The sequence below is a fragment of the Notolepis coatsorum genome (assembly GCF_963971535.1).
Source record: "Notolepis coatsorum genome assembly, chromosome: 1".
Lineage (NCBI taxonomy): Eukaryota > Metazoa > Chordata > Actinopteri > Aulopiformes > Paralepididae > Notolepis > Notolepis coatsorum.
Genome location: NC_140165.1, coordinates 319947145 through 319971301, shown reverse-complemented (window position 1 = coordinate 319971301; position 24157 = coordinate 319947145). Strand labels below are relative to the sequence as shown.

The 24157-nt window shown below is 46.2% G+C and overlaps 1 protein-coding gene across 1 annotated transcript in view; it reads left to right on the top strand.

Moving 5' to 3' along the window:
- abcg4b (ATP-binding cassette, sub-family G (WHITE), member 4b) overlaps positions 1 to 24157 on the top strand; it is a 103774-nt gene that overhangs the window by 73645 nt on the left and 5972 nt on the right. The window contains 11 exon segments of the mRNA XM_084330662.1: positions 222 to 272; positions 544 to 689; positions 4097 to 4220; positions 6614 to 6728; positions 15222 to 15358; positions 15984 to 16082; positions 17451 to 17498; positions 17500 to 17620; positions 18380 to 18480; positions 20081 to 20239; positions 22245 to 22363. Of these exon segments, the coding sequence (XP_084186788.1) occupies positions 222 to 272; positions 544 to 689; positions 4097 to 4220; positions 6614 to 6728; positions 15222 to 15358; positions 15984 to 16082; positions 17451 to 17498; positions 17500 to 17620; positions 18380 to 18480; positions 20081 to 20239; positions 22245 to 22363 (1220 nt within the window).

Here is a 24157-nt window from a genome sequence, read left to right as displayed (position 1 = left end):
AATACTGTGTTTTTACTGTGTTTTTAGTATCACCATGGGAACTGTGTATGAAAAACCACAGGAATAGTATATTCATTTCATGGTGAGTCGCTACAGTAGCCTGTTTCTGTGGTACATCTCTATAGTGGAATACTGTAGTTTTACCAAAGTTAATTTTCATATGGGATGTGTTGAATATAATACACATGTTCATGTTTTATTTTTTTTTTATTTTTTTGCAGGTCTCAGCCAACTTGAAGCTCAACGAGAGCGCAGATGTGAAAAAAGCACTGGTCAGTTGAAAACATACAACATTTTACAGGCGTGACACAAGTTTTACATACGTGTACAACACTAGGCCTAGAAGTTTGACTATAGTAGAACCAACATGGAAAAGAAAATCGACACTTACTTTTGGTTTTCGTGTTTGTGTGTATAATTTTCAGGTGTGCTTTCTCTCTCTCTCTCTCTCTCTCTCTCTCCCTCTCTCCCTCTATCTCTCTCTCTCCCTCTCTCTCCCCTCTCTCTCTCTCTCTCTCTCTCTCGCCCGCGCTCCCTGTCCAGGTGAATGAGATCCTGACCGCTCTAGGGCTCCAGGAGTGCGCTCACACCCGTACCAGCTCTCTGTCTGGGGGTCAGTGTAAGCGGCTGGCCATCGCGCAGGAGCTCGTCAACAACCCCCCCGTCATGTTCTTTGACGAGCCCACCAGGTGAAGACAGACATGGTGCTGAAGAATAAAACACTATAGGGTAGCATCACTCGTATTGGCTTTTAGAGCAAAAGAGCACAGCTGGTGCTGTGTGTGCGTTTGTCTGTCTGTCTGTCTGTCTGTCTGTCTGTCTGTCTGTCTGTCTGTCTGTCTGTCTGTCTGTCTGTGTGTCTGTGTGTCCAGGGTTGGAGTCAGTTGTGTCCATGCTACTAGCTTTAACTACCAGGGTTGGAGTCAGTTGTGTCCATGCTACTAGCTTAACTACCAGGGTTGTGGAGTCAGTTGTGTCCATGCTACTAGCTTAACTACCAGTGTTGGGGTCAGTTGTGTCCATGCTACTAGCTTAACTACCAGGGTTGTGGAGTCAGTTGTGTCCATGCTACTAGCTTAACTACCAGGGTTCAAGTTTTCAAGTTTCAAGTTTCTTTAATAGTTGTCATACAGAAGTACAGAATACTTTTGTACAAAATGCTTCTTACTGTTGCGCTCCAGAGACTGTGCATGACAAGATAAGTATGAAATAAAAACATAGTAAAAATTAGAAGTAAAAAAAGAGGTCACAGTGTTCAGTTTAGACATATGTACAATGTTCGTAGACGTAGTTACCATACAATATACAATACTGTGCAGTGTACTAATATACAATACTATATAGTGCAAGGCATAAATGGACGAGGTGCAGTTTAGGTACAATTCACAGTAGGTGTACGAGTTGTAGTGCAAATCCTTTATCAATAAATATAAAGTGTAAGTGTGTTTGTGTGATCTAAAGTGTGGAGAGTGGGTGCTGCAGTGAGTTGTTTGTTTGAGTGAGTGTGTGCGTGTGGGTGTGTGTGCTGTGTGCATTTGATGGTTGTTGCATAGTGATTATTGTTCGTTTAGCGATTATTGTTCGTTTAGCAGCCTGATGGCATGGGGATAGAAGCTCCTTCTGAGTCTTTCTGTGCTCGCCATAAGACTCCGGTATCGCTTGCCTGACGGCAGCAGTTCAAAGAGGCAGTTGTTCGGGTGGCTCGAGTCCTTAATAATTCTCTTAGCCTTCCCCTTGCACCGCTTGTTGTAAATGTTCTGGAGGGTGGGAAGCCCCCCTCTAATTGTGCGTTCGGCTGAACGTGTCACTCTTTGTAGTCTGCTACGGTCTTGTGCAGTGCTATTCCCAAACCAGGAGGGTGCAGTGCTATTCCCAAACCAGGAGGTGATGTTGCCGGTCAGGATTGCTCTCTATTGTACATGAGTAGAAGTGTCCTAAGGATCCCAGATTGAGTTCCCGCCCGTTGTGTCCATGCTACTAGCTTAACTACCAGGGTTGTGGAGTCAGTTGTGTCCATGCTACTAGCTTAACTACCAGGGGTTGTGGAGTCAGTTGTGTCCATGCTACTAGCTTAACTACCAGGGTTGTGGAGTCAGTTGTGTCCATGTTACTAGCTTAACTATCAGGGTTGTGGAGTCAGTTGTGTCCATGCTACTAGCTTAACTGCCAGGGTTGTGGAGTCAGTTGTGTCCATGCTACTAGCTTAACTACCAGGGTTGTGGAGTCAGTTGTGTCCATGCTACTAGCTTAACTACCAGGGTTGTGGAGTCAGTTGTGTCCATGCTACTAGCTTAACTACCAGGGTTGGGGGTCAGTTGTGTCCATGCTACTAGCTTAACTACCAGGGTTGTGGAGTCAGTTGTGTCCATGCTACTAGCTTAACTACCAGGGTTGTGGAGTCAGTTGTGTCCATGCTACTAGCTTAACTATCAGGGTTGTGGAGTCAGTTGTGTCCATGCTACTAGCTTAACTGCCAGGGTTGTGGAGTCAGTTGTGTCCATGCTACTAGCTTAACTACCAGGGTTGTGGAGTCAGTTGTGTCCATGCTACTAGCTTAACTACCAGGGTTGGAGTCAGTTGTGTCCATGCTACTAGCTTAACTACCAGGGTTGGGGAGTCCGTTGTGTCCATGCTACTAGCTTAACTACCAGGGTTGTGGAGTCAGTTGTGTCCATGCTACTAGCTTAACTACCAGGGTTGTGGAGTCAGTTGTGTCCATGCTACTAGCTTAACTACCAGGGTTGTGGAGTCAGTTGTGTCCATGCTACTAGCCTAACTACCAGGGTTGTGGAGTCAGTTGTGTCCATGCTACTAGCTTAACTACCAGGGTTGTGGAGTCAGTTGTGTCCATGCTACTAGCTTAACTACCAGGGTTGTGGAGTCAGTTGTGTCCATGCTACTAGCTTAACTACCAGGGTTGTGGAGTCAGTTGTGTCCATGCTACTAGCTTAACTACCAGGGTTGTGGAGTCAGTTGTGTCCATGCTACTAGCTTAACTACCAGGGTTGGAGTCAGTTGTGTCCATGCTACTAGCTTAACTACCAGGGTTGTGGGGTCAGTTGTGTCCATGCTACTAGCTTAACTACCAGGGTTGTGGAGTCAGTTGTGTCCATGCTACTAGCTTAACTACCAGGGTTGTGGAGTCAGTTGTGTCCATGCTACTAGCTTAACTACCAGGGTTGGAGTCAGTTGTGTCCATGCTACTAGCTTAACTACCAGGGTTGGAGTCAGTTGTGTCCATGCTACTAGCTTAACTACCAGGGTTGGAGTCAGTTGTGTCCATGCTACTAGCTTAACTACCAGGGTTGGAGTCAGTTGTGTCCATGCTACTAGCTTAACTACCAGGGTTGGAGTCAGTTGTGTCCATGCTACTAGCTTAACTACCAGGGTTGGAGTCAGTTGTGTCCATGCTACTAGCTTAACTACCAGGGTTGGAGTCAGTTGTGTCCATGCTACTAGCTTAACTACCAGGGTTGTGGAGTCAGTTGTGTCCATGCTACTAGCTTAACTACCAGGGTTGGAGTCAGTTGTGTCCATGCTACTAGCTTAACTACCAGGGTTGTGGAGTCAGTTGTGTCCATGCTACTAGCTTAACTACCAGGGTTGTGGAGTCAGTTGTGTCCATGCTACTAGTTTAACTACCAGGGTTGTGGAGTCAGTTGTGTCCATGCTACTAGCTTAACTACCAGGGTTGTGGGGTCAGTTGTGTCCATGCTACTAGCTTAACTACCAGGGTTGTGGAGTCAGTTGTGTCCCTGCTACTAGTTTAACTACCAGGGTTGTGGAGTCAGTTGTGTCCATGCTACTAGCTTAACTACCAGGGTTGTGGAGTCAGTTGTGTCCATGCTACTAGCTTAACTACCAGGGTTGTGGGGTCAGTTGTGTCCATGCTACTAGCTTAACTACCAGGGTTGTGGAGTCAGTTGTGTCCATGCTACTAGCTAAACTACCAGGGTTGTGGAGTCAGTTGTGTCCATGCTACTAGCTTAACTACCAGGGTTGGAGTCAGTTGTGTCCATGCTACTAGCTTAACTACCAGGGTTTGGGGTCAGTTGTCCTCCTGGCCTCCTCCCTAATTGATTGTTTCCGTCTCCAGCGGTCTGGACAGTGCGTCGTGCTACCAGGTGGTCTCCCTGATGCGTTCTCTGGCCCTGGGCGGGCGCACCATCATCTGCACCATCCACCAACCCAGCGCCAAGCTCTTTGAGATGTTTGACAAGGTAAACAACCTACTGTAGCGCCTGAACTGATGAACCAAAGAATCAAAAATGTAAAGATTGTTTGGATGGGTCAACAGATGCTAGATGAATGGGTGGGTGGGTGGGTGGCTGGCTGGGTGGCTGGATAAATAGTTATTCATAGCCTATGATTTAAAGGGGAACTACACCGGAAAAACAATGCTGATTTATTTTGGACATCATTTCACACATATCACAGAGCTCTAACAGGTTTTCAACTATTTGACAGTTATTGAGAGTTACGAGTTTGAATGTTGTTGACATTGATGTCATCGGAGGACAAGGAATCCTTGTGTTCTGTTAACCTCTTAAGCCCTGGCCATATTTTCAGAGGATTCCCCTAAAAGTACATACCCAAGTAAATGGAAGATTGCTCCACTTCTACAAGGTCCATTTGCATGTTCTTGGTATCTAGGGACATCTATGGACCTCAGGGACTGTATTCCCAGTGTCAGAAATAGTGTGTCTGTTACTATGCTTGAGTAAATTGTAATGAACCAAAGGAGAATATAATTTAAATTGTTTCCATCTTTGACGGTGAATAACACCATGCTAACATTTACCAGAAGTGAGAAATTGCCACTTAGCTCATTCAGCACCTTCTTGAGATCAAGTGTACTAAAGGTCTAAGCAAATGAACAAAGGGCAGATGATTTACAGGGGTTTTTGTAGATACAGTACTGAAATTTTGGCATCCGGACACATGCTATTTGAAATATGAATGTATAATATAGAATACCAAGCCTATAAATGACCTTATTATGGCCAAGTCATACATCTATGGATCGGCCCAAAACTCCTCTTTCCAATGGCAGAGTTAAATCTGGATTTAGTACCACCAGGCACCCGTTACAGGGCAGCAAAGACCGTGAATGAAATCGACTATCGACTGATACAGTTACTTTTGTATAATGTCCATAGCTCCGCCATTTCTTACCGGATTGCGACATGTTTTTTTTTCTAGACGTTCACAGAATGGTAAAGCAACAATATACTTTGTATTTTACGGCAATAACGTTCAGGTTTGTTCGACCCGTGATATATAATCACGATTTTCACGTCAATATTTTTTTTTCACGTCAAACGGCTGCAGCTTTGACTGCGGCTGGTGTGAGCTGGGTAGTGTAGTTTTATGAAATGTCGATGTCCATCGAAAGCCCTGGGTCTCCTCTTTCTTAGGACTACAACGATTTCATGACGCAGTTATGTCCTTGAGTCTAAATCATCCGGTTTCCGATGCAAAGAGATTTTTACAAGCGCATAATAACGTGCATAATAACGTGCATAATAAAATCATTGCTAAACAAACGTAGTGCTGAAAATAATACACTTTGACTGCTGTTTTGATTGAGGGTCTTTACTCTTGGCTACATTTGAAAAAGAAACACAACATCACTTAATACGAACTGTATTGATCTATTTGTGATGTGAAATAGATGGGGCCGATCGGACTTAAGAGGTTAACTGTAGCTCAATGATGTATAGGTGATGTATAAAAGAGTAGCCTATGGTTTTCAACCTCATCAATTAGCCAACAGTGGTCAATAGTAGGCTGGCAGGAGGCCAAGCGGTGTCTGGATGGCTGACAACTCATTAGCCGAGCTGGTTCTTTTTCTTTGATAAAATAATATTGTCAGGTTTTTGTTGAAATAATATACCACATACAGTATGCAATCGCACACATGCGCCTTGTGTAGCTCGTGTTATTAGGTCGCTTTCCGGTCACGTATCACGCAAGCAGTGGACTGAACGCTCGGTTCAGAGATTATGGGCAAAATAAATCGGCATCATCGTTTGGTGAAGTGCCCCCTTTAAGTGTCTACCGTGGGAAGTGCTGATCTCAGACCTGTTTTCTGTAGATGAGTTGTTGCATACATAGATATCTATATAGAACACTAGATAGCTTAAGGCGGAGTCACCAGCGTCACTGAACCGCCGCCATCTTGCTCCAGTTAGCCTTGAATGAGAGTGAGTGAGCTGCACAGACAAAAATACTCATAACTCGCTGAAATATTGACGGATTTACAAACGGGTTGGTTTGCTATAAACATCAAAGATGTAGTTATGATACTGCATACTTATAAAAAAAAAAGATTTTAAAGATGTTTTTTTTTACAAACCATGAATCATAGCCACGTTAATAATGCTTGTAATAAACCAAACCGTTTGTAAATCCGTCAATATTTCAGCGAGTTATGAGTATTTTTGTCTGTGCAGCTCACTCACTCTCACTCAAGGCTGCCCCTGGCAAGATGGCGGCGGTTCAGTGACGTCGCTCTCCATTGGCCGGCAGCGCGGGCAAGCTATCTAGTGTTCTATATATATCTATACCCAGGTCTGTACACGTGTGTCTCCTCCCGTCTGTCCCCCCCCAGCTCTACATCCTGAGTCAGGGACAGTGTATCTACAAGGGCACGGTGCCTCACCTCATCCCCTACCTACAGACCCTGGGCCTCCACTGCCCCACCTACCACAACCCTGCAGACTTCAGTAGGTGCACCGGCTCTCCGTCTCTCTCATTGATTGATTGATTGATTGATTGATTGATTGATTGATTGATTGATTGATTGATTGATTGATTGATTGATTGAAAATTGTACTATGATCAGATTGCAGAATGGGTACAATACCATCAGACTCTACAATGCATCACGGAGCCTCACTGCATCACTGTGTCACACTGCATCACTGAGCCTCACTGCATCACTGTGTCTCACTGCATCACTGAGCCTCACTGCATCACTGTGTCTCACTGCATCACTGTGTCTCACTGCATCACTGAGCCTCACTGCATCACTGTGTCTCACTGCATCACTGCATCACTGAGCCTCACTGCATCACTGTGTCTCACTGCATCACTGAGCCTCACTGCATCACTGAGCCTCACTGCATCACTGAGCCTCACTGCATCACTGTGTCTCACTGCATCACTGAGCCTCACTGCATCACTGTGTCTCACTGCATCACTGTGTCTCACTGCATCACTGTGTCTCACTGCATCACTGAGCCTCACTGCATCACTGTGTCTCACTGCATCACTGAGCCTCACTGCATCACTGAGCCTCACTGCATCACTGTGTCTCACTGCATCACTGTGTCTCACTGCATCACTGTCTCACTGCATCACTGTGTCTCACTGCATCACTGTGCCTCACTGCATCACTGTGTCTCACTGCATCACTGTGTCTCACTGCATCACTGTGTCTCACTGCATCACTGTCTCACTGCATCACTGTGTCTCACTGCATCACTGTGTCTCACTGCATCACTGTGTCTCACTGCATCACTGTGTCTCACTGCATCACTGAGCCTCACTGCATCACTGAGCCTCACTGCATCACTGAGCCTCACTGCATCACTGAGCCTCACTGCATCACTGTGTCTCACTGCATCACTGTGTCTCACTGCATCACTGTGTCTCACTGCATCACTGTGTCTCACTGCATCACTGTGTCTCACTGCATCACTGAGCCTCACTGCATCACTGTGTCTCACTGCATCACTGAGCCTCACTGCATCACTGTGTCTCACTGCATCACTGTGTCTCACTGCATCACTGTGTCTCACTGCATCACTGAGCCTCACTGCATCACTGTGTCTCACTGCATCACTGTGTCTCACTGCATCAATGTGTCTCACTGCATCACTGTGTCTCACTGCATCACTGAGCGTCACTGCATCACTGAGCCTCACTGCATCACTGTGTCTCACTGCATCACTGTGTCTCACTGCATCACTGAGCCTCACTGCATCACTGAGCCTCACTGCATCACTGTGTCTCACTGCATCACTGAGCCTCACTGCATCACTGAGCCTCACTGAGCCTCACTGCATCACTGTGTCTCACTGCATCACTGTGTCTCACTGCATCACTGAGCCTCACTGCATCACTGTGTCTCACTGCATCACTGAGCCTCACTGCATCACTGTGTCTCACTGCATCACTGTGTCTCACTGCATCACTGAGTCTCACTGCATCACTGAGCCTCACTGCATCACTGTGTCTCACTGCATCACTGTGTCTCACTGCATCACTGTGTCTCACTGCATCACTGAGCCTCACTGCATCACTGAGCCTCACTGCATCACTGTGTCTCACTGCATCACTGAGCCTCACTGCATCACTGAGCCTCACTGCATCACTGTGTCTCACTGCATCACTGTGTCTCACTGCATCACTGTGTCTCACTGCATCACTGAGCCTCACTGCATCACTGAGCCTCACTGCATCACTGCATCACTGTGTCTCACTGCATCACTGTCTCACTGCATCACTGTGTCTCACTGCATCACTGAGCCTCACTGCATCACTGAGCCTCACTGCATCACTGAGCCTCACTGCATCACTGTGTCTCACTGCATCACTGAGCCTCACTGCATCACTGAGCCTCACTGCATCACTGAGCCTCACTGCATCACTGTGTCTCACTGCATCACTGTGTCTCACTGCATCACTGTGTCTCACTGCATCACTGTGTCTCACTGCATCACTGTGTCTCACTGCATCACTGTGTCTCACTGCATCACTGAGCCTCACTGCATCACTGAGTCTCACTGCATCACTGTGTCTCACTGCATCACTGTGTCTCACTGCATCACTGTGTCTCACTGCATCACTGTGTCTCACTGCATCACTGTGTCTCACTGCATCACTGTGTCTCACTGCATCACTGAGCCTCACTGCATCACTGAGCCTCACTGCATCACTGTGTCTCACTGCATCACTGTGTCTCACTGCATCACTGTGTCTCACTGCATCACTATGTCTCACTGCATCACTGTGCCTCACTGCATCACTGTGTCTCACTGCATCACTGTGTCTCACTGCATCACTGAGCCTCACTGCATCACTGTGTCTCACTGCATCACTGTGTCTCACTGCATCACTGTGTCTCACTGCATCACTGAGCCTCACTGCATCACTGAGCCTCACTGCATCACTGTGTCTCACTGCATCACTGTGTCTCACTGCATCACTGAGCCTCACTGCATCACTGTGTCTCACTGCATCACTGTGTCTCACTGCATCACTGAGCATCACTGCATCACTGCGTCTCACTGCATCACTGTGCCTCACTGCATCACTGAGCCTCACTGCATCACTGTGTCTCACTGCATCACTGTGTCTCACTGCATCACTGAGCCTCACTGCATCACTGAGCCTCACTGCATCACTGAGCCTCACTGCATCACTGTGTCTCACTGCATCACTGTGTCTCACTGCATCACTGAGCCTCACTGCATCACTGCATCACTGAGCCTCACTGCATCACTGAGCCTCACTGCATCACTGCATCACTGAGCCTCACTGCATCACTGAGCCTCACTGCATCACTGAGCCTCACTGCATCACTGCATCACTGTGTCTCACTGCATCACTGTGTCTCACTGCATCACTGTGCCTCACTGCATCACTGAGCCTCACTGCATCACTGCATCACTGAGCCTCACTGCATCACTGCATCACTGTGTCTCACTGCATCACTGTGTCTCACTGCATCACTGAGCACAGGGTGACAGTTACCATCTTCCTGGACTCTTACTTTTGAAACAACACTGTTCAATATTACACTTACTGTAGACTTCTGTATATTTGTACTGTATATTTTTTACTGTATATTTTATTCTATTCTTATTTTTAGGCAATTTGTTTTGTTATTCTTATTCGTGACTTTGTTCTGTCTAAATGTTTAATGTGAGCGATTTGTGGTGTCAAATTTCCCTCTGGATAATTAAAGTATTTCTTTTTTTTTATCCACTTTTTCTCCCATTTTCTATATTTTCTCCCATCCCAATTTCGTATCATCCAATTCAACCCTCCCCTGTCACGGACGCTGTTTCTTGCCTCCCACAAGCCGGCTGCAATGTGGACTAAGTCATACATAGCACAAGTCCCCTCCGGTACTTGAGGTAACAGCAGTCGCATCTTTTCACCTGCGCAGCTCGATCTCTCAGTGGCGAGGAGTAACGCGTGGGAGGCTCACGCTGCCCCCGACACTTCCTGATTCTACTGCGCAGGCGCACCAACCGACCTGTAGGAGTCGCTGTCCACAACGCCCGATCCCCACCCATCAGTTTCCCACCCCCTAATACGGCCAATGTGTATTAGTACGGACGACCAGCTAAACTGAAAGCAAATGTGGAGCGCTGGGCTCGAACTGACGAGCCCAGCGTCTCCAGCATTTCGTGGCGAGCGCCTTGCCCACTACGCCACGTAGCTGCCCGATAATTAAAGTATTTCTATTCTATTCTATTCTATACAGTACGGCTCAATACACACAATTGTTAAGGGGATGCAGACCAGAGAAAGACTTTCATCTTGTTTACATCAGGGTCCCCCATTTTCAATTCATAACATCTCTCAGTCTGCTGTGAGCTGTTCGTTCATCATCTCTCCATCTCTCACACAGTACAATAAGTCTGCCATGTGAGGTGTTCGTTCATCTCTCACACATTACAATAAGTCTGCCGTGTGAGGTGTTCGTTCACCCGTTAAAGGTTCAATCCGTCCTTTTTTTTGTACTATATGCATATGAATGTGTCCATTCTTGAGGAATTTGATCATTAGGTGGAATATAAGCTATTTGGAACTTTCTCAACCCATATCTGTTTCACTCCAATGTTTACCAACATTACCAACGTTTATGTGTCTAGTGTTAGTCCTTGTATCTAGAGCTCAGTCAACTAGAGAATGACAGCATGTTGTCTAGTGTTAGTCCTTGTATCTAGAGCTCAGTCAGTCAACTAGAGAATGACAGCATGTTGTCTCGTGTTAGTCCTTGTATCAATAGCTCAGTCAGTCGACTAGAGAATGACAGCATGTTGTCTAGTGTTAGTCCTTGTGTCTAGAGCTCAGTCAACTAGAGAATGACAGCATGTTGTCTCGTGTTAGTCCTTGTATCAATAGCTCAGTCAGTCGACTAGAGAATGACAGCATGTTGTCTAGTGTTAGTCCTTGTGTCTAGAGCTCAGTCAACTAGAGAATGACAGCATGTTGTCTAGTGTTAGTCCTTGTGTCTAGAGCTCAGTCAGTCGACTAGAGAATGACAGCATGTTGTCTAGTGTTAGTCCTTGTGTCTAGAGCTCAGTCAACTAGAGAATGACAGCATGTTGTCTAGTGTTAGTCCTTGTATCTAGAGCTCAGTCAGTCGACTAGAGAATGACAGCATGTTGTCTAGTGTTAGTCCTTGTATCAAGAGCTCAGTCAACTAGAGAATGACAGCATGTTGTCTAGTGTTAGTCCTTGTGTCTAGAGCTCAGTCAGTCGACTAGAGAATGACAGCATGTTGTCTAGTGTTAGTCCTTGTATCAAGAGCTCAGTCAACTAGAGAATGACAGCATGTTGTCTAGTGTTAGTCCTTGTATCTAGAGCTCAGTCAGTCAACTAGAGAATGACAGCATGTTGTCTAGTGTTAGTCCTTGTATCTAGAGCTCAGTCAACTAGAGAATGACAGCATGTTGTCTAGTGTTAGTCCTTGTGTCTAGAGCTCAGTCAGTCAACTAGAGAATGACAGCATGTTGTCTAGTGTTAGTCCTTGTATCTAGAGCTCAGTCAACTAGAGAATGACAGCATGTTGTCTCGTGTTAGTCCTTGTATCTAGAGCTCAGTCAGTCAACTAGAGAATGACAGCATGTTGTCTAGTGTTAGTCCTTGTATCTAGAGCTCAGTCAACTAGAGAATGACAGCATGTTGTCTCGTGTTAGTCCTTGTATCTAGAGCTCAGTCAGTCAACTAGAGAATGACAGCATGTTGTCTAGTGTTAGTCCTTGTATCTAGAGCTCAGTCAACTAGAGAATGACAGCATGTTGTCTCGTGTTAGTCCTTGTATCAAGAGCTCAGTCAGTCAACTAGAGAATGACAGCATGTTGTCTCGTGTTAGTCCTTGTATCAAGAGCTCAGTCAGTCAACTAGAGAATGACAGCATGTTGTCTCGTGTTAGTCCTTGTATCAAGAGCTCAGTCAGTCAACTAGAGAATGACAGCATGTTGTCTAGTGTTAGTCCTTGTGTCTAGAGCTCAGTCAACTAGAGAATGACAGCATGTTGTCTAGTGTTAGTCCTTGTATCAAGAGCTCAGTCAGTCAACTAAAGAATGAAAACATGTTCCTATTTCTTTTTTTTTAGACGGCAGAACCTACCCATTCGTTAAGATGTGGATCACTGATTGGGGCTTTATGTATCTATGAAAACAAAGCGGGGCTCGCGACTCACTTTTGATGCTCCAAGGTGTTTTAAATTGTGACAAATAATAGCAGCAGAGACAACGTTTGGCTCGGCACCAAGGAACGGAGGATGTGCGTTAATTTATTTTTGCTTTATGTATCTGGTTCACATAATTAATTGAATGTCTAATTGAATTACTTGAATAGCATCATCTGTCTGTCTCTGTCTCTCGTCCTCAGTCATGGAAGTGGCCTCAGGCTGACCGTGTGTCTCTGTCTCTCTCGTCCTCAGTCATGGAGGTGGCCTCAGGTTAAAAGTCTGTCTCTGTCTCTGTCTCCTCAGTCATCGAGGTGGCGTCAGGCTGACCGTGTGTCTCTGTCTCTGTATCGTCCTCAGTCATGGAGGTGGCCTCAGGTTAAACATCTGTCTCTGTCTCTCGTCCTCAGTCATGGAGGTGGCCTCAGGTTAAACGTCTGTCTCTGTCTCTCGTCCTCAGTCATGGAGGTGGCCTCAGGTTAAACGTCTGTCTCTGTCTCTCGTCCTCAGTCATGGAGGTGGCCTCAGGTTAAACATCTGTCTCTGTCTCTCGTCCTCAGTCATGGAGGTGGCCTCAGGTTAAACATCTGTCTCTGTCTCTTGTCCTCAGTCATCGAGGTGGCCTCAGGTTAAACATCTGTCTCTGTCTCTCGTCCTCAGTCATGGAGGTGGCCTCAGGTTAAACGTGTGTCTCTGTCTCTCGTCCTCAGTCATGGAGGTGGCCTCAGGTTAAACATCTGTCTCTGTCTCTTGTCCTCAGTCATCGAGGTGGCCTCAGGTTAAACATCTGTCTCTGTCTCTCGTCCTCAGTCATGGAGGTGGCCTCAGGTTAAACATCTGTCTCTGTCTCTCTCGTCCTCAGTCATGGAGGTGGCCTCAGGTTAAACGTGTGTCTCTGTCTCTCGTCCTCAGTCATGGAGGTGGCCTCAGGTTAAACGTCTGTCTCTGTCTCTCGTCCTCAGTCATGGAGGTGGCCTCAGGTTAAACGTCTGTCTCTGTCTCTCGTCCTCAGTCATCGAGGTGGCCTCGGGTTAAACGTCTGTCTCTGTCTCTGTCTCCTCAGTCATGGAGGTGGCCTCAGGTTAAACGTCTGTCTCTGTCTCTCGTCCTCAGTCATGGAGGTGGCCTCAGGTTAAACGTGTGTCTCTGTCTCTGTATCCTCCTCAGTCATGGAGGTGGCCTCAGGTTAAACGTCTGTCTCTGTCTCTCGTCCTCAGTCATGGAGGTGGCCTCAGGTTAAACATCTGTCTCTGTCTCTGTATCGTCCTCAGTCATGGAGGTGGCCTCAGGTTAAACATCTGTCTCTGTCTCCTCCTCAGTCATGGAGGTGGCCTCAGGTTAAACATCTGTCTCTGTCTCTGTATCGTCCTCAGTCATGGAGGTGGCCTCAGGTTAAACATCTGTCTCTGTCTCCTCCTCAGTCATGGAGGTGGCCTCAGGCTGACCGTGTCTCTCTGTCTCTGTCTCTCGTCCTCAGTCATGGAGGTGGCCTCAGGTTAAACGTCTGTCTCTGTCTCTCGTCCTCAGTCATGGAGGTGGCCTCAGGTTAAACATCTGTCTCTGTCTCTCTCGTCCTCAGTCATGGAGGTGGCCTCAGATTAAACGTCTGTCTCTGTCTCTCGTCCTCAGTCATGGAGGTGGCCTCAGGTTAAACGCCTGTCTCTGTCTCTCGTCCTCAGTCATCGAGGTGGCCTCACGTTAAACGTCTGTCTCTGTCTCTCTCGTCCTCAGTCATGGAGGTGGCCTCAGGTTAAACGTGTGTCTCTGTCTCTCGTCCTCAGTCATGGAGGTGGCCTCAGGTTAAACGTGTGTCTCTGTCTCTCGTCCTCAGTCATGGAAGTGGCCTCAGGTTAAACATCTGTCTCTGTCTCTCGTCCTCAGTCATGGAGGTGGCCTCAGGCTGACCGTGTGTCTCTGTCTCTCTCGTCCTCAGTCATGGAGGTGGCCTCAGGTTAAACGTCTGTCTCTGTCTCTCGTCCTCAGTCATGGAGGTGGCCTCAGGCTGACCGTGTGTCTCTGTCTCTCTCGTCCTCAGTCATGGAGGTGGCCTCAGGTTAAACGTGTGTCTCTGTTTCTCGTCCTCAGTCATCGAGGTGGCCTCAAGCTGACCGTGTGTCTCTCTCGTCCTCAGTCATCGAGGTGGCCTCAGGTTAAACATCTGTCTCTGTCTCTCTCGTCCTCAGTCATGGAGGTGGCCTCAGATTAAACGTCTGTCTCTGTCTCTCGTCCTCAGTCATGGAGGTGGCCTCAGGTTAAACGCCTGTCTCTGTCTCTCGTCCTCAGTCATCGAGGTGGCCTCACGTTAAACGTCTGTCTCTGTCTCTCTCGTCCTCAGTCATGGAGGTGGCCTCAGGTTAAACGTGTGTCTCTGTCTCTCGTCCTCAGTCATGGAGGTGGCCTCAGGTTAAACGTGTGTCTCTGTCTCTCGTCCTCAGTCATGGAAGTGGCCTCAGGTTAAACATCTGTCTCTGTCTCTCGTCCTCAGTCATGGAGGTGGCCTCAGGCTGACCGTGTGTCTCTGTCTCTCTCGTCCTCAGTCATGGAGGTGGCCTCAGGTTAAACGTCTGTCTCTGTCTCTCGTCCTCAGTCATGGAGGTGGCCTCAGGCTGACCGTGTGTCTCTGTCTCTCTCGTCCTCAGTCATGGAGGTGGCCTCAGGTTAAACGTGTGTCTCTGTTTCTCGTCCTCAGTCATCGAGGTGGCCTCAAGCTGACCGTGTGTCTCTCTCGTCCTCAGTCATCGAGGTGGCCTCAGGTTAAACATCTGTCTCTGTCTCTCGTCCTCAGTCATCGAGGTGGCCTCAGGGGAGTACGGCGACCTGAACCCGGTGCTGTTCGAGGCCGTGCAGGGAGGGATGTGCTCCATGGAGGAGAAGAAGAGCCTGTGTGACAAGAAGGACGTCTGCGCCACAAAGAGCCGCAAGGTGGACATAGTACATACTACACTAGTGCCCTATGTCGCTCCCTACTACCTTTTTTTGTGACCAAAAAAGTGTCTTTTCAGTATATAGATGGTCCGTCAGTATAGTCCTGTACTGTGTATCCTGTTGTGACAGTCTCTTCCTCCGATCTGGCGGTCCTGTGTGGCTGCGAGACGGCCCAGGTCGCTTCTTAACCCCCCTCCCAGACCCCCGGGTTCGCATAGACATTTTAGGAAAGAGAATACAATTTTCATTATTATTACAATTTTTTTTTTTAAATGCAATGAAATGAAAGACTAAAGTAAATCATGTGTTTGTTAGATACCCTCTAATCCTGTTACAAAGTAAAAAGGGGGGGGGGGGGGGAAAGGGGGCAACAAAAAATACAACAACAGAAAAACAGAAAAACAACATACTACCTGATGATGTTATTATTTCAACACGCAATTGACCTATCCCAAACCCCGCCCTCTTAAATGTGTCCGAGGAAAGCAACGGTTTTGATTGGAGGATGGAGAAAAGAGGGCGGGGCTTGAGATAGATCAATTAGGTGAAAGAAAGAAAACGTTTTTTTTTTACTTTTCATTATTGACGTTAATGTCACGCTTCTTCCGTTTCCTCTCCCCAGGACTCGGGACAAATCGAGAGCCACACGTTTGCCACGAGCACGTCGACGCAGTTCTGCATCCTCTTCAAGAGGACGTTCATATGCATATGCAGAGACCAGGTGCGTGACTGAGCGACGCCCCCGGCAACCAGGGTCAGGGGTCAACTAAGGTCAGGGGTCAATTCACTTTCAGTTTAGCCAGTGATGTCGCTTATTTGTGGAAGACAGAGGAGTCATGCTTGTCATTTCTTCGTAGCACACTGTCTTTCTCTGGTCTGCATCCCCTTAACAATTGTGTGTATTGAGCCGTACTGTATTGTACCCATTCTGCAATCTGTTAATACAATTTTCAATCAATCAAATTTCTGATTGTAGAATGGGTAGAATACAGTAAGACTCAATACACACAATTGTTAAGGGGAGGCAGACCAGAGAAAGACTTCCGTCTTGTTTACATCAGGGTCCCCCATTTTCAATTCATGATGAATTGTAAGTAAGGGTGCAACTTGCTCTGTGCAATCCATTCTTTGTGGATCTAGCCCTGTGTGTGTCTACAACTAATCCAATACAGGAGCAGAGTAGAAACAGTACAGAAAAAATTATTAAAAAAAAACACAGACAGTATAAAAGGACAAATGCTAAGGTTGATATCAACATCCCCTATAAGGTGCATATCATAGTAAAGTGCATAATAATGCATAGGGGCACAATTTACAGTAAAAGTGCATATAATCAAAGTGCGTGATGCACAGACACACAGAAACAGCACTTCCACAACCTGACTAGTAACAACACACCAAAACAAAATAGGATAATATACAAATCTAGCCTTTGGAGTTATTCAGGCTGCGCACAGCACTGGGGAAGAAGCTCGTAGTAAACCCAGAGGTAGAGCGTGTGATAGAGCGGTAGCGTCTGCCCGAGGGGAGGGGGACAAAGAGGCCTGCGGCTGGGTGACCAGAGGGGTGGTTGATGACATAGATATATATAGAACACTAGATAGCTTGCCCGCGCTGCCGGCCAATGGAGAGCGACGTCACTGAACCGCCGCCATCTTGCCAGGGGCAGCCTTGAGTGAGAGTGAGTGAGCTGCACAGACAAAAATACTCATAACTCGCTGAAATATTGACGGATTTACAAACGGTTTGGTTTATTACAAGCATTATTAACGTGGCTATGATTCAAGCGGTTTGTAAAAAAAAACATCTTTAAAAAAAAATGTATAAGTATTCAGTATCATAACTACATATTTGATGTTTATAGCAAACCAACCCGTTTGTAAATCCGTCAATATTTCAGCGAGTTATGAGTATTTTTGTCTGTGCAGCTCACTCACTCTCACTCAAGGCTGCCCCTGGCAAGATGGCGGCGGTTCAGTGACGCTGGTGACTCCGCCTTAGTGTTCTATATATATCTATGGTTGATGATGCCAGAGGCCCGGGGAAGCAGCCTGGCCTCCATCGTGTCGTCGTCTCGTCCTCTGTGCAGGTCCTGACCCACCTCAGACTGATGTCACACATCGCTATCGGCGTGCTGTATCGGTCTGCTCTACCTGAACATCGGGAACGACGCCAGCAAGGTCTTCAACAACACGGGCTTCCTCTTCTTCTCCATGCTCTTCCTCATGTTCGGAGCCCTGATGCCCACCGTGCTCACCTGTGAGTATCTACCTGGTGGGGGGGTGGGGGGGGGGGGGGGGGGGGGGAGAGGGGGGAGAGAGAGGGGGGGGAGAGAGGGGGGGAGACACAGAGAGAGGGAGAGAGAGAGAGAGAGCGAGAGGGGGGGGGGGAGAGAGAGGGGGGGGGGGAGAGGGGGGGGGGGACACAGAGAGAGAGAGAGAGAGAGAGAGAGAGAGAGAGAGAGAGAGAGAGAGAGGGGGGGGGGGGAGGGGGGAGAGAGGGGGGGACGACACAGAGAGAGAGGGGGGGAGACACAGAGAGAGGGAGAGAGAGAGAGGGGGGGGGAGGGGGGGGGGACACAGAGAGAGAGGGGGGGAGACACAGAGAGAGAGAGAGAGAGAGAGATGAGAGAGAGAGAGAGAGAGAGAGAGAGAGAGAGAGAGAGAGAGAGAGAGAAAGAGAGAGAGAGAGAGGAGAGAGAGAGAGAGAGAGAGAGAGAGAGGGGGGGGAGAGAGAGGGGGGGAGAGACAGAGAAAGAAAGAGAGAGAGGCGGGGGGAGAGGGAGAGAGAGAGAGAGGGGAAAAGGTATCATGGTATTTCTTAAACAAGTCAAACTGCCACACCATGAAGTCTGGTGAATGACTCTAATCTAATGCTACTGCTCTCTCTGTGTGTGTGTGTGTGTGTGTGTGTGTGTGTGTGTGTGTGTGTGTGTGTGTGTGTGTGTGTGTGTGTGTGTGTGTGTGTGTGTGTGTGTGTGTGTGTGTGTGTGTGTGTCTGTGTCTGTGTCTGTGTCAGTTCCTCTGGAGATGTCTGTGTTCCTGAGGGAACATCTGAACTACTGGTACAGCCTGAAGGCTTACTACCTGGCCAAGACCATGGCTGACATCCCCTTCCAGGTGAGGCAGAGGACAAGTGAAGAGTGTAGAGCCGTGTCTGACAACCTAGTGACACACAGCTCAATCTAATCCAACCACGTAGTGAAGCAGTGCCCTCTGGTGTTTGTTATAGGCACTGCATCATGTTGAATTACACAGTGCCCTCTGGTGTTTGTTACAGGCACTGCATCATGTTGAATTACACAGTGCCCTCTGGTGTTTGTTACAGGCACTGCATCATGTTGAATTACACAGTGCCTTCTAGTGTTTGTTACAGGCACTGCATCATGTTGAATTACACAGTGCCCTCTAGTGTTTGTTATAGGCACTGCATCATGTTGAATTACACAGTGCCCTCTGGTGTTTGTTATAGGCACTGCACCGTGTTGAATTACATAGTGCCCTCTAGTGTTTGTAATAGGCACTGCATCATGTTGAATTACACAGCGCCCTCTGGTGTTTGTTATAGGTACTGCATCGTGTTGAATTACACAGCGCCCTCTAGTGTTTGCTACAGGCACTGCATCATGTTGAATTACACAGTGCCCTCTAGTGTTTGCTATAGGTTAACCCTTTCACTACCACACTACCAAAGGGTTAACCCTTTCACTACCACACTACAGAAGGTTCACCCTTTCACTACCACACTACATAACCTTTCACTACCACACTACAGAAGGTTAACCGTCTGTAGTGTGATAATAAAGGGTTAACCGTCTGTAGTGTGGTAGTGAAAGGGTTATCCTTCTGTAGTGTGGTAGTGAAAGGTTAACCTTCTGTAGTGTGGTAGTCAAAGGTTAACCTTCTGTAGTGTGGTAGTAAAGGGTTAACCTTCTGTAGTGTGGTGGTGAAAGGTTAACCGTCTGTAGTGTGGTAGTAAAGGGTGAACCTTCTGTAGTGTGGTAGTGAAAGGGTTATCCTTCTGTAGTGTGGTAGTGAAAGGTTAACCGTCTGTAGTGTGGTAGTGAAAGGTTAACCGTCTGTAGTGTGGTAGTAAAGGGTTAACCGTCTGTAGTGTGGTAGTAAAGGGTTAACCGTCTGTAGTGTGGTAGTGAAAGGGTTAACCTTCTGTAGTGTGGTAGTGAAAGGGTGAACCTTCTGTATTGTGGTGGTAGTGAAAGGGTTAACCGTCTGTAGTGTGGTAGTGAAAGGTTAACCGTCTGTAGTGTGGTAGTGAAAGGTTAACCGTCTGTAGTGTGGTAGTGAAAGGGTTATCCTTCTGTAGTGTGGTAGTGAAAGGGTGAACCTTCTGCAGTGTGGTAGTGCACACACCCACACTTATGGCCACAAAGGAAAGGTCACTTTAAAAATAGTATAGTAACAGTGTATTGCACTACCAAGGGACCTAGCATGTCCTTCATGCTCTGTAAATAACTATGTACAAATACCGTGATGTCCCACTATGTTACCTGTTTATTGCACAATGTTGTTTATTGTTTATTGGATTCTATTACATGTTGTACCACTGTATTGCACATCGTTGCGGGCAAGACCACCCGCATTTCATTGTATACTTGTATGCTGTGACAAATAAAACTCTTGACTTGACTTGACTAGTGAAAGGGTCAGAAGGTGTCTGAGTGCAGTTCTAACGAGGCCGTGGGTGGTTGGTGCCCCCCAGGTGATCTGCCCCATCATGTACTGCAGCATCGTGTACTGGATGACGGACCAGCCGCCCGAGGCGACCCGCTTCCTGCTCTTCATGGCCCTGTCCACCTGCACGGCGCTGGTGGCCCAGTCGCTGGGGCTGCTGGTCGGGGCGGCGTCCAGCTCACTACAGGTACCTACCCACGGGGATGTGTAATGTAACCCATAGTAGGGCAAACAGACCATCATCTGCACCTTTGATCACACTGCCTACTTGCTCAGATGCGTATATTCAGAGTTAACTATATTGTTTACAATATACATTATACTGAGGGCGGTCAGGTGGCGTAGCGGAGATTGCGTTTGTCACCAACACCGGAGACGCTGGATTCGCCTGTTCGAATCCAGCTCACAGCTCCGGCGTTGTCACCAGCTTGGCTGGCCGTTCACACTAATACAATTGGCAGTATTAGAGGGTGGGAGAAGCTGGCGGGGTGGGTCCGGGTCGTTGTAAACAGCGACTCCTACAGCCTGCTAAGCGTGGATAGGACCTGAGTGGGATAGTGTGATCCTTCCACACGCTACGCCCTCTCAGTGAGAGTCCGCGCTGCCAGGTGAAAAGAAGCGGTTGATTGGCTAGACGTGTGTCGGAGGAAGCACGTGATAGCCTCCACTCTCCCAGACCGACTGTGGGGGGTAAGTGCGCAGCGACCAGGAAGGGGATTGGGAATTGGCATAACGACTAACATTGGGATGGGAGAAAATTGGAGGAAAAAGGAGGGGGGAAAAGATCAATACAATTTTTTTTTTAAATATATATACATTATACTTTTCTACTGTACTATAACTTTTATTGCCTGTATTTATGTCTTTCTACTATTACCTAGCCCCTTTCGTGACTGTGATGCACCGAGTGAATACACCGTCCCTTATCCCACCGTGTAAAGTTCCTACAATTAAGTCGGTCTCCCTTTTCTCTATCAAAGCGCTTCTCGTACAAGTATTGCAGAGAAATTTCAAAGGTACTCACAGTTGCACAAGGGTTTCGGACAGACAAACGCTAGGGTTTGAAAGCTCGGCGTTGCTAATAAACATTTAAAATAATTTTTAGAAACTGAAACTTTGTTCAATTATTTTTCTCCTCAGGCCTATGACGGGGTGGGTTGGGGGGGTTACTATTATTATTATTATTATTATTATTATTATTATTATTATTATTATTATTATTGTTATTATTATTATTATTATTTTTTTTTTTTTTTTTTTTTGTCAACAGTGGTAGTGTGGGGGGTTAGGGGGTAGGATTTTTTTTATTTTAAATGAGGCAAGGGGCAAGCCAATGCGTGTAATTGGCAAATCATTTAAATTTATGTTTTATGTGCATTGTATGCCTGTACCTGTGCCTTTTCTTTCAAAAAATGAAATAAAAATATATAAAATAAATTAAAAAAAAATGGTCAACTGTCAACGTGGCTCAAAACGGCTTTATTTTGCCGGCTTTCGGTGCCTGATGCGCCTGCGCTGTGACCGCATTTTGAGCCGTGTTGACCAGTTTCTAAAAAAGAAAGAAAAAAAAACGAGAAAAGAAAAGCGAGACTTAATTGTAGGAATTTTACATGGTGGGATAAGGGACTGTGTATTCACTCTGTGCATCACAGTCACGGAAGGGGCTAACTATTACCCTGCCCATACCTGTACCCCCCTCCCCCACGCTGCTATGATGCCTGAATTTCCCCCAAGGGGATCAATAAAGGAATATCTGATCTTATATTATCTTAACATATAATACTGTATAATATAATAATAAATAATAATAATGTATCCATGAGGGACTTTCTTTGTTTCCTTATTTGTTTCACTTCATTATCTCTGTATCCGTTCTTTCAACATCCGACTGTCACACAGCTGTCGTTCTCTATTTCATTTCAATTGTATCATAATAACAGATTATGCAACATTATGATCCTGGGCATGATTATGACTTATTTACTTTTATACAATTATTATGGGAGGCGGTTGGGGTCAAAAAGGGTCAAACATTTTTAAGATAAGATAAGATGTTCCTTTATTGATCCAAGCTGCATGTGTTAAGGTTTTCAAACAAATCAGCAAAATGAACACGTTACAATTGGCAGCCCTAATTGATTGACTTATTCTTTGACTAATGTCTCAAGCTCCTCCTCTTCTCTGTCCACCAGGTGGCGACGTTCGTGGGGCCCGTCACCGCCATCCCAGTGTTGCTCTTCTCCGGTTTCTTTGTCAACTTCGACACCATCCCCAAGTATCTACAGTGGAGCTCGTATGTGTCGTATGTCAGGTGTGTAGACCCTCCGCCCCCCCCCCCCCCCCCGTCACACCTGCCAGGGCAGGGCATTGACCGTATTCACCTGTAGGCCATTTTTGCTTCTTATGTCATGCTCAGGTTGGGATTCCTTTCCACCCTGTTCCTGTATGCTCAATGCATTACAAAATCAGCACTTTTTCTTTATTAGGGTGATCGTTAGATAGTTGCTTGAATAAAGCCATTGAAGCGTAAAACTAGGGATGTCCCGATCGCCTTTTTTTGCTCCCGATCCGATCCCGATCATGCGATTTTAAATATCTACCGATCCCGATCGTTCCCGATCCGATCTTTCACATTAGTAATCAATTTTGACGCATTTTTGTCAGAAACTGGCGGAGCAAGACAAGCCCCTCTGTTGCCTATAGTCCCTCGAGGGGGGCGCGAGCGCGGCGGCTCTTGTTATTACATTCACCCTGAGAAATGTGCTTCATGAGAAATATTAAAAGTTTCAATATATGTTTGCACATTAGTATACATTCAGTGTTCGACTTACGGTCTGAAACGCCGACGATAATCCTCAGTCACAGCAAACAATTGACGTTATCCAGGTGAAAAGTTAGTCTGAAAAGTCGGCCTCCAGCTTGCTGCTTCATGAGTTGTTCCTCCACACGGAATGTCCTCCTTGCAAACATTGCAATTGCTGTTGGACTGGCTTGACTTTCTATTTTAAAATGCTTAGTTCCAAACCTCTAGCTGCTCAAGTCAGTGGATAACCGTGTTTCGGGAGCGACGTGTTGTTGTGATGTAAATTAAAGGGAATGTGTTTGTTGCAACGGTGTAAATTAAAGGGAATGTGTTTGTTGTGGACAATTATTCTGCTCTGTGTGACAATAAATACATTAATGATATATTATATGTAATTTAAAACCAAAACTAAGGCCTCCGTATGAGTTTAAGACGTGAACATGGTCATGTTTGTTGAATAAAAAAAAAAAAAAATCTTTTTTGACTGCCGATTTTTATTAAAAAAAATTCCCGATCCCGATCCTCTGAAAAGCACGTGATCGGCGCCGATCCCGATCACGTGATCGGATCGGGACATCCCTACGTAAAACCCAACTTCTATACTATTATACTTTTTTTTATAACTTTATTTTTTTATCTCATTCATTCCATAAGAACGTAGAATACACTATGGACATCTATGGATCTCAGGGAATGTATTCCCAGTGTCAGAAATACTGTGTCTGTTACTAGGCTTGAGTAAATTGTAATGAACCAAATGAGAATATCAATTAATTTTTTTTTATCTTTGACTGTGAATAACACTATGCTCAAATTGACCAGACCTGAAAAATCTAAGCAAATTAATAGATAGAAGATGATTAAACAGAAGGTTTTGTAGATACAGTACTGAATTCTGCCATCCGGACACATGCAATTTGAAATATGATTATAGAATATAGAATATCGGGCATAAAATGGTTATGCAATTAATTAGATTAATTAATTACAAATCCTGTAATTAATTAGATACATTTTTTTAATCGCCTGACAGCACTAATTAGATTACATTAGATTAGATTAGATTACATTAGATTAGATTCAAATGGCTTGTCATCATACAGCACAAGTACAGTACAATGAAAAGATGTTTGGCATTCAACCAGAGTGCAAATGTAGCAGTAAAGTGCAACAGCAATATATAGAATAGAATAGAAATACTTTAATCATCCCGAGGGAAATGTGACCAAAAACTGTAAAATACAATGTAGCCTATACAGGTGATTAAACTGGGTAGAAGATATATAAATCAGTACTACTGGG